This window comes from Bicyclus anynana, chromosome 25, assembly GCF_947172395.1.
Source record: "Bicyclus anynana chromosome 25, ilBicAnyn1.1, whole genome shotgun sequence".
Taxonomy (NCBI): domain Eukaryota; kingdom Metazoa; phylum Arthropoda; class Insecta; order Lepidoptera; family Nymphalidae; genus Bicyclus; species Bicyclus anynana.
Genome location: NC_069107.1, coordinates 9,034,963 through 9,045,700, shown reverse-complemented (window position 1 = coordinate 9,045,700; position 10,738 = coordinate 9,034,963). Strand labels below are relative to the sequence as shown.

Below are 10,738 nucleotides of genomic sequence, written 5' to 3'. Positions count from 1 at the left end.
CTATTGCTGGCGGCGGAGCTATTTGTAGTAGATAGTTTATTATTATTGACTGTGACGGAGCTATTGCCGATAGTGGTGGGTCTGTTGTTACAAACGCAGCAGTTGTCGATGGTGGTGGGTTTGTTGTTTGTGACGGAGCAGTTGTCGATGGTGGTGGGTCTGTTGTTTCTGGAGGAGGTGTTGTTGATGGCGGTGGATCTGTTGTAACTAACGCAGCAGTTGTTGTTGGTGGTGGGTATGTTGTTTCTGACGGAGCAGTTATCGATGATGGTGGGTTTGTTGTATGTGATTGAGCAGTTATCGATGATGGTGGGTTTGTTGTATGTGATTGAGCAGTTGTCGATGGTGGTGGGTCTGTTGTATGTGAAGTAGCAGTTGTCGATGGTGGTGGGTCTATTGTTATAAACGCAGCAGTTGTCGATGGTGGTGGGTCTGTTGTTACAAACGCAGCAGTTGTCGATGGTGGTGGGTCTGTTGTTACAAACGCAGCAGTTGTCGATGGTGGTGGGTCTGTTGTTACAAACGCAGCAGTTGTCGATGGTGGTGGGTCTGTTGTTACAAACGCAGCAGTTGTCGATGGTGGTGGGTCTGTTGTTACAAACGCAGCAGTTGTCGATGGTGGTGGGTCTGTTGTTACAAACGCAGCAGTTGTCGATGATGGTGGGTTTGTTGTTTGTGACGGAGCAGTTGTTGTTGGTGGTGGGTATGTTGTTTCTGGAGGAGGTGTTGTTGATGGTGGTGGGTCTGTTGTTACAAACGCAGCAGTTGTCGATGGTGGTGGGTCTGTTGTTACAAACGCAGCAGTTGTCGATGGTGGTGGGTCTGTTGTTACAAACGCAGCAGTTGTCGATGGTGGTGGGTCTGTTGTTACAAACGCAGCAGTTGTCGATGGTGGTGGGTCTGTTGTTACAAACGCAGCAGTTGTCGATGGTGGTGGGTCTGTTGTTACAAACGCAGCAGTTGTCGATGGTGGTGGGTTTGTTGTTTCTGACGGAGCAGCTGTCGATGGTGGTGGGTCTGTTGTTACTGACGCAGCAGTTGTCGATGGTGGTGGGTTTGTTGTTTCTGACGGAGCAGCTGTCGATGGTGGTGGGTCTGTTGTTACTGACGCAGCAGTTGTTGTTGGTGGTGGGTATGTTGTTTCTGGAAGGACAGTTGTTGATGGCGGTGGATCTGTTGTTACTGACGCAGCAGTTGTCGATGGTGGTGGGTTTGTTGTTTGTGAAGTAGAAGTTGTCGATGGTGGTGGGTCTGTTGTTACTGACGGAGCAGTTGTTGATGGTGGTGGGTCTGTTGTTACTGACGCAGCAGTTGTTGTTGGTGGTGGGTATGTTGTTTCTGGAAGGACAGTTGTTGATGGCGGTGGATCTGTTGTTACTGACGCAGCAGTTGTCGATGGTGGTGGGTTTGTTGTTTGTGAAGTAGCAGTTGTCGATGGTGGTGGGTCTGTTGTTACTGACGGAGCAGTTGTTGATGGTGGTGGGTTTGTTGTTTCTGACGGAGCAGTTGTCGATGGCGGTGGGTCTTTTGTATGTGATTGAGCAGTTGTCGATGCTGGTGGTGCTGTTGTTTGTGACGTAGCAGTTGTCGATGGTGGTGGGTCTGTTGTTACTGACGCAGCAGTTGTTGATAGTGGTGGGTATGTTGTTTCTGGAGGGGCAGTTGTTGATGGCGGTGGATCTGTTGTTACTGACGCAGCAGTTGTCGATGGTGGTAGGTCTGCATTTACTGAAGCAGCAGTTAATGATAGTGGTAGGTCTGTTATTTGTGACGGAGCAGTTAGCGATGGTGGTAGAACTGTTGTTTCCGACGGAGCAGTTGTCGATGGTGGTGGGTCTGTTGTTTCTGACGGAGCAGTTGTCGATGGTGGTAGAACTGTTGTTTCCGACGGAGCAGTTGTCGATGGTGGTGGGTCTGTTGTTTCTGACGGAGCAGTTGTCGATGGTGGTGGGTTTGTTGTTTCTGACGGAGCAGTTGTTGATGGCGGTGGATCTGTTGTTACTGAAGCAGTGGTTGTCGATGGTGGTGGGTCTGTTGTTTCTGACGGAGCAGTTGTCGATGGTGGTGGGTCTGTTGTTACTGACGCAGCAGTTGTTGTTGGTGGTGGGTATGTTGTTTCTGGAAGGGCAGTTGTTGATGGCGGTGGATCTGTTGTTACTGAAGCAGTGGTTGTCGATGGTGGTGGGTCTGTTGTTTCTGACGGAGCAGTTGTCGATGGTGGTGGGTCTGTTGTTACTGACGCAGCAGTTGTTGTTGGTGGTGGGTATGTTGTTTCTGGAAGGGCAGTTGTTGATGGCGGTGGATCTGTTGTTACTGAAGCAGCAGTTGTCGATGGTGGTGGGTCTGTTGTTTCTGACGGTGCAGTTGTCGATGGTGGTGGGTCTGTTGTTACTGACGTAGCAGTTGTTGTTGGTGGTGGGTATGTTGTTTCTGGAAGGGCAGTTGTTGATGGCGGTGGGTTTGTTGTTTCTGACGGAGCAGTTGTCGATGGTGGTGGGTCTGTTGTTACTGACGCAGCAGTTGTTGTTGGTGGTGGGTATGTTGTTTCTGGAAGGGCAGTTGTTGATGGCGGTGGATCTGTTGTTACTGAAGCAGCAGTTGTCGATGGTGGTGGGTCTGTTTCTGACGGAGCAGTTGTCGATGGTGGTGGGTTTGTTGTTTCTGACGGAGCAGTTGTTGATGGCGGTGGATCTGTTGTTACTGAAGCAGTGGTTGTCGATGGTGGTGGGTCTGTTGTTTCTGACGGAGCAGTTGTCGATGGTGGTGGGTCTGTTGTTACTGACGCAGCAGTTGTTGTTGGTGGTGGGTATGTTGTTTCTGGAAGGGCAGTTGTTGATGGCGGTGGATCTGTTGTTACTGAAGCAGCAGTTGTCGATGGTGGTGGGTCTGTTGTTTCTGACGGAGCAGTTGTCGATGGTGGTGGGTCTGTTGTTACTGACGCAGCAGTTGTTGTTGGTGGTGGGTATGTTGTTTCTGGAAGGGCAGTTGTTGATGGCGGTGGATCTGTTGTTACTGAAGCAGTGGTTGTCGATGGTGGTGGGTCTGTTGTTTCTGACGGAGCAGTTGTCGATGGTGGTGGGTCTGTTGTTACTGACGCAGCAGTTGTTGTTGGTGGTGGGTATGTTGTTTCTGGAAGGGCAGTTGTTGATGGCGGTGGATCTGTTGTTACTGAAGCAGCAGTTGTCGATGGTGGTGGGTCTGTTGTTTGTGACGGAGCAGTTGTTGATGGTGGTGGGTTTGTTGTTTCTGACGGAGCCGCTGTCGATGGTGGTGGGTCTGTTGTTCCTGATGCAGCAGTTGTTGTTGGTGGTGGGTATGTTGTTTCTGGAAGGGCAGTTGTCGATGGTAGTGGGTCTGTTGTTACTGACGCAGCAGTTGTTGTTGGTGGTGGGTATGTTGTTTCTGGAAGGGCAGTTGTTGATGGCGGTGGATCTGTTGTTACTGAAGCAGCAGTTGTTGATGGTGGTGTGTCTGTTGTTTCTGACGGAGCAGTTGTTGATGGCGGTGTATCTGTTGTTACTGAAGCAGCAGTTGTCGATGGTGCTGGGTCTGTTGTATGTGATTGAGCAGTTATCGATGGTGGTGGGTGTGTTGTTTGTGACGCAGCAGTTGTTGTTGGTGGTGGGTATGTTGTTTCTGGAAGGGCAGTTGTTGATGGCGGTGGATCTGTTGTTACTGAAGCAGCAGTTGTCGATGGTGGTGGGTCTGTTGTTTGTGACGGAGCAGTTGTCGATGGTGGTGGGTCTGTTGTTACTGACGCAACAGTTGTTGTTGGTGGTGGGTATGTTGTTTCTGGAGGGGCAGTTGTTGATGGCGATGGGTTTGTTGTTTCTGACGGAGCAGTTGTCGATGGTGGTGGGTATGTTGTTTCTGGAAGGGCAGTTGTTGATGGCGGTGGATCTGTTGTTACTGAAGCAGCAGTTGTCGATGGTGATGGGTCTGTTGTTTCTGACGGAGCAGTTGTCGATGGTGGTGGGTCTGTTGTTTCTGACGGAGCAGTTGTCGATGGTGGTGGGTCTGTTGTTACTGACGCAGCAGTTGTTGTTGGTGATGGGTATGTTGTTTCTGGAAGGGCAGTTGTTGATGGCGGTGGGTTTGTTGTTTCTGTCGGAGCAGTTGTTGATGGTGGTGGGTCTGTTGTTTCTGGCGAAGCAGTTGTTGCAGATGGTGAGTCTGTTGTTTGTGACGGAGCAAATGGCAATAGTGGTAGATCTGTTGTTTTCGATGGAGCAGTTGTTGATGGTGGTGAATGTGTTGTTTTTGACGGAGCAGTTGTCGAGGGTGGTGGGTTTTTTGTTTGTGACGGTGCAGTTGTCGATGGTAATGGGTCTGTTGTTTGTGACGGTGCAGTTGTCGATGGTAATGGGTCTGTTGTTTCTGGCGGAGCAGTTGTCGAGGGTGATGGGTCTGTTGTTTTTGATGGAGCAATTGTCGATGGTGGTGAGTCTGTTATTTCTGACGGAGCATTTGTTGATGGTGCTAGGTCTGTTGTTTGTGGCGGAGCAGTAGTCGAAGGTAATGGGGCCGTTGTTTCTGGCAGAGCAGTTGTTGATGGGGGTGGGTTTGTTGTTTCTGGAGGAGCAGTTGCTGATGGTGGTGGGTCTGTTGTTAGTGACGGAGCATTTGTAGATGGTGGTGGGTCTGTTGTTTTACACGGAGCAGTTGTCGATGGTGATGGGTCTGCTGTTACTGACACACCAGCTGGCGGCGGAGCTTTTGTCGTTTCGTACACAAAATACTCTTGAACGAAATCTGTGGAGGAAACAATAGTTTAACGTAATTTAACTTATGACAATAACTTTCAAACAAATAAATCGATGAAATAAAACGAAAAGTCCCGACGACGAGTGACGAGTCCCTTCGTCAAAAGTTTAAAGAAATAGGTATACTAACAGTAGCCTGTCAATATATATATATAACAGTATAGTATATGTAAGACAAAATATTAATTTGTACAAACGAAAAGGAGATCTAAACCCACGTCTTACTAGACACGGGCATAAGTTAGTTATTTCTGCATATCGTCTCCAAAGAGTAAAAAAATCTTTTGTAGGTTTGGGTGTACTCTTCTATAACAAGATCCCCAAGACTGTGATGGACCTGCCAATGCATAGCTTTAAGCAATGTGTTAAAAAACATTTACTTAGTCGAGGGTACTACAACATTGATGAGTTCCTTAATGATAAAGATGCTTGGAGGCCGTTGGATCAGCTTCCACCTTCACACAGAAAGTAAAACTATAAGAAATGTAAACAGTTATTGTTATCAATTGTAAATTATAATACTGTATGACTTTTTCAAAAGAGCAACTGTTGAGTTTCTTGCCGGTATCTTCTCAGCAGGACCTGCCTTCCGAACCGGTGGTAGAATCTTTACAAATAGTCAACTGACGTGTCAAAAGTGCTTGTAAACTGAGCCTACTTGAAATAAATGATTTTTGATTTTAAGTCATCTAGTTTATCATTATGATCATCATCAACATATTCGGAGTCAGTCACGAGTCTGAACTCTCAACTCAGACTAAAAGTGGTTAGGCCATTAGCCCACCGCGCTGGCCTAATTCGGAAAGTTTGACGTGTCTGTCTGTCTGTCAGTCTGTCTGTGGCACACCATAGCCCCCGAACGGATGAAGCGATTTCAATTTAGTTTGTTTTGTATGAAAGTGACTTATGTGCGAGTGTTCTTAGATATGTTTGATGAAAATCGGTTGAGACGTTTAAAAGTTGTGGGGGTGAAAGTGGGGGTAACCAAATGTCTGCAAATATACTCGAGTTTCTCAAATGAAAGCGCCCTGAAAGAGAATATTGAGGACTTTATCGAAAGTGTGAATTGAAAATTTTGAAAATCCTTCTAATGTCATGAACATTAGAAGGATTTTCAAAATTTTCAATTTTATTTATTGTTAACTTTGTTCAAAGTACATTCACAGGATTTGAAAGAAAGAACATAAATTTATTTATATCTAAAAGTTATAGACAGTCAGTAAACCTTAAAAAGAAAGGGTGTACAGCTCAGCATGTGCCGTGAACTACATGCAAGCATAATACACGGCGCTGATTTTCAGCTGAGACCCGTGTGACGTCACAGCTAATATAAGTATATGAATACATTCATATTCTATAAATTAGTAGCGGACGCCCGCGACTTCGTCTGCGTGAAAATCAATGTAAACTTTCAAGCCCTATTTCACCACTTTATGGGTTGAATTTTATTTTTTTTTAAATAATTATATTTCGTACTTTTTTCATGATTGACGAACAAATTTTTAAAACTATAACTCTCAAAATGAAGCACTTTTCATACAAACTTTCAACCCCTATTTCATTTTCACAATAAAAAGTTTCTCCGTATTATGGTCTTAAACCGTGCCAAGTTTCATTTGAATTCATTCAGTAGTTTCAACGTGATGCCCGAATAACAAAAAAACACGGACAGACAGACAGACATAAAACCGAAAAAATATATATTTTTAGCTTCAGTATCGATTATTTAATGCAACCCCAACAAAAAATTTCAAAATATCTTCATATAATTATATGAATACATTCGTATTATATAAATTATATGATTTCTACTCTCATAATATAGTAGATATAGATGATATATTGATTCGATTGATATCAACCCATATTCGGCTCACTGCTGAGCTCGAGTCTCCTCTCAGAATGAGAGGGGTAATAAATAGTCCACCACGCTGGCCCAATGCGAATTGACAGACTTCACACACGAAGAAAATCCTCTGGTATGCAGGTATCTGTTTTCCCTCACCGTTTGATACACGTGATATTTAATTTCTTAAAATGCACACAACTGAAAAGTTGGAGGTGCATGCCCCGGACCGGATTCGAACCCACACCCTCCGGACCGGAGGCTATAATATCCACTGGGCTATCACGGCTGTCATGTTGATTACTAGTATATTACCTGGTGGTGGAACTGAGACTTGTTTGGCTGCTTCAATACACTTCGTCCCATGAAGTATGGCCACTTTCTTTATAGTCAGAAAAGCGTAGCCAACTGCGTCTTTTCCGCCCACTGCTTCGATTACGATCTGAATAATCAATATTTATCATAAAACACTATTATTATAAAGGCGAAAGTTTGTGTGTAAGTATAACTACTTATAATTTGAACACCTTCAAACCCAGAGTGAATAGGCATCTTCTAGGTAAGCGCGCTCCAACAAAGACATTAGGGATGATGACAGTTTTTTAAATTGTATATAAATTAAGAGTATGCTAATAGTAAAGCAATTTTGTAAAAGTAACAGGGTATCTGCGATCATTATTTTCGGAGCTACAGGGATTTAAAGGGTCAGATTTGCGGCGCTGCCGCGGATCCCTGAAAAACGCTCCATACAAAATGGCACGATTTAGTGACGTCGTTGATTCGCTGATTGTTAGGTTTGTATGGGCGTTCAAACAAAATTACTAATATCTTTGTTATTTGTGCATTTACTGAAAAAATTTTTATAGTTCATTTACTGAAAAATGTTACATTTAATGTAAGGAAGCTAAAACTGTATGAATTTTTATCTAATTACGATAAAAGATTTTTATTAGATTTTAAAATTTTATAATCTCATTTATTTTGCAAATATCCAGACAATCTTTGCTTTTTATGTATAAACTAGTTAACATTGACCTTATTTACCTGAATGTATCATAAAAATCAATATATTCAAACCTAGTCATCATCCCCATTGTAGTCAAGCGCTAGCCTATATCGCATAAAAAAAAGAAAAAGTGTGTGTGTTTATTACTACTTTGCACCGCTGCTACTGAACCGATTTGGCTGAAATTTGAAATGGCAATAAAGGAGATGGTCCGTTTCAGGTCCACTCTACCCCGTATCATTAAAATTTAAAAAATACAGGGTATTTGTAAAAATCTAAATAAGTGAATAAATATCACTAAATAAACAGAAATAAATAAAATTAAAACCCATGTTTATGAGTTATATCACAGAAAACATTATATATAAATATGTGTTATATATCAAGTTATATAAAGCAACTATGACATGACATTTGACAGCAAATGTTAAAACGACTAAGACGTCATCAATCCGCCATTGCTACTTATAATAGTAATACATCATTTCACAATACTGACACTGATATCGAGAGAGAACGGAGAGCGTTATCAGTAAGAGCTAATATGCTGGCCCGCAGGTTTGCGCGGTGTTCCTATGCCGTTAAAATTACTTTGTTCAGAGCATACTGCACTAGCTTCTACACGTGCAGTCTGTGGGCCAAATACTCTCAAAAATCTTATAACGCTCTCCGTGTACAATACAACAACGCATTCAGGGTGTTGATGGGGTTGCCCCGCTTTTGTAGCGCATCGGGGATGTTCGCGGATGCGCGTGTCGACTGTTTTTACGCCACAATGCGCAAACGTTGTGGATCCTTGGTGCGCAGGGTGCGGGGCGGCACCAACAGCATTCTTGCAATGATTGCGAGCAGGTTGGACTGTAAATATGTGAATCACTGCTGTTCCATGTCAAATGGATTGGAGCGGCAGTGACACACATATTACTAGTACGATATATTTAATAGAATAAGTTTGCTATAGTTTATAAGTTACTAACACATTCTATTTTTACTAACACAATTATGAGCCTATTGAAGCTTGAAATAAATAAATTATTATTATATTATTATTATTTCTTGGGAGAGAATGAATATTATTTCGAAAGAATTAAAGTTATTCGTAGATTTGTATAATCGAAAATGATTAAAAAAAATATTTTCTTTTATTTCCGCCAGGGTACAATGACTGATCATGGGCTCCATACAATTTTGGACCATTTCCTTTTATTCTGGATTAACACATAAGCTACTTTTCAACCCGGAAAAATTCATTGTTCCCGACGGATTTGTCAAAAACTAAATTTCACACGGACAAAGTCGCTTATCATTAATGAATTTTCAGTTAACATCATAACTTCCTATAATGTAAAGAATTTTGTAACACATTTGCTCGTAAAGTATTTCTTATTTCACCAATTTCATTATCGTAATGTATGTCATTACGCACACTTGCCGTAATGTAATGTAAAATAATTATGTGCCTAATGTATCACAAAACCTTTATCATCCGTCTAATCCGTCCGGTACTTTTTAAAATCTTAGCAAACAGTTATTATGTCAGCAAAGTGCTCATCATTTTATGAATAAAATTAACTTTGTGAGATAAAATATAATAAATAAACATTTAATTCTTTAATTTTTATAATTTTGACAATATATGACAACCTTTTGTCTGTAACAGAAATGTCTGGTGCATTTGCCTAAAAAATGCACGCACTTCGCTATCTGTGCAAATGACAAGCGTATATGGAAAACAGGCAAATATGCAAATTAATTTTCAGAAACCGTTCAAAGTGTGTTTCCTCGCAAATGCGTTATAAAACGTCGTATGACATACGTGCGCTTTGATAATTACAGCCTCTGCATCCTTATTATAGCACTCGCCTTCGGCTCGAGCTGCAATATCGTCTCGGCTGTTTCAACTTACCGCACATAAATCATATTGTACTATGATAGTGTGATATAGTTTACACTCTAGGCGTGTTCTTGTAGTGTTATCCATACAAATATTATTATTTATTATTAGCGTATCCACATTAATATTTAGTTCGTAGATTATCCATAAGTTTATAACGTACCAAAATGTAACCCGACATGTGGCCTGCACAATGCACATGTGGCGTGCAGGCCACACTAACAATTAACAACTTAAGAACACATTACTAACCCAATGTATTTGGTAATTAACTATTAAGTCAGTTGAACAGTAAACGGCGATCGATAAACACGCTTTTCTTTGCCCCCTTACCTTCTTATCACACCCGGCAAATTCGTTACAATCTGCGCTTAAAACAAAATATAGTTTTACCTGAAAATTATCTTGAAATTTCGACGTAAATTGAAAATCAGCTACAGAATTGTAATAATAATACAGCTTGCTGAAACCTGCGCTTATTTCAAAAATAACGTAATTTCTTTTCTTTTTTTCGCTTAGCTTGTTAAATTTGTCGAGACCTAACCCCAGCGGTACTTGGTAGACTCGGAGTGTAGGATATCTATAAAACAATAATTTAATGTTAATTTATTAAAATTAATATTTATTTTTTAAGAGTGTGCAATATGTAATTTGGTGGTTACAAATGGTTCTGGATCTCAGATTCTGGAAAAGTTAGGAGCCTGATGTTTGGGTAAATGATATTTCAAAGTGTTAGCTTCGTTATGAATATACAAAATACACAATTTGTAAAACTTTTCTCGATAGTTTATTTTTTTTAAAAATTCATGTTTTGCTCACATTTTGCTTTCAATCTCAGGAAAAGCAAACTTACTTTCTTAAATTTTTATTTTGTATAGGTAAAAATGGTATTTGGCGCTCACGTCATAAAATTTGCGTCGTGCGTCAATCGCTCCGTGCTTTTCACTCACGTGAAAGTCACGGAGCGATTGACGCATGAGCAATTCGCCGTCTCGCTTGCGCTTCGAATTTTATCCATATCGTACCGACGTGCTGCGCGCTCTTAAACACAGTTATTATTTTTTACAAACTAGTTAGCCTTTGACTGCAATCTCACCTGATCGTAAGTGATGATGCAATCTAAGATGGAAGTGGGCTAACTTGTAAGGAGGAGGATGAAAATCCACACCCCTTTCGGTTTCTTCACGACCCCTTTTTGCGGTTTTGCGGATCCCTGAAAAACGCCCCAT

General features: G+C 41.8%; 1 protein-coding gene across 1 annotated transcript in view; it reads right to left on the bottom strand.

The window, feature by feature from the left end:
• The window catches only part of LOC128199500 (extracellular matrix protein A-like), a 12,896-nt gene continuing 2,158 nt past the window's right edge, over positions 1 to 10,738 (bottom strand). The window contains exons 3-6 of the mRNA XM_052889434.1: positions 6,925 to 7,051; positions 4,695 to 4,752; positions 96 to 4,641; positions 1 to 18 (exon numbers count right to left, since the gene is read on the bottom strand). Of these exons, the coding sequence (XP_052745394.1) occupies positions 1 to 18; positions 96 to 4,641; positions 4,695 to 4,752; positions 6,925 to 7,051 (4,749 nt within the window). The remainder of the gene's footprint in view (positions 19 to 95; positions 4,642 to 4,694; positions 4,753 to 6,924; positions 7,052 to 10,738) is intronic.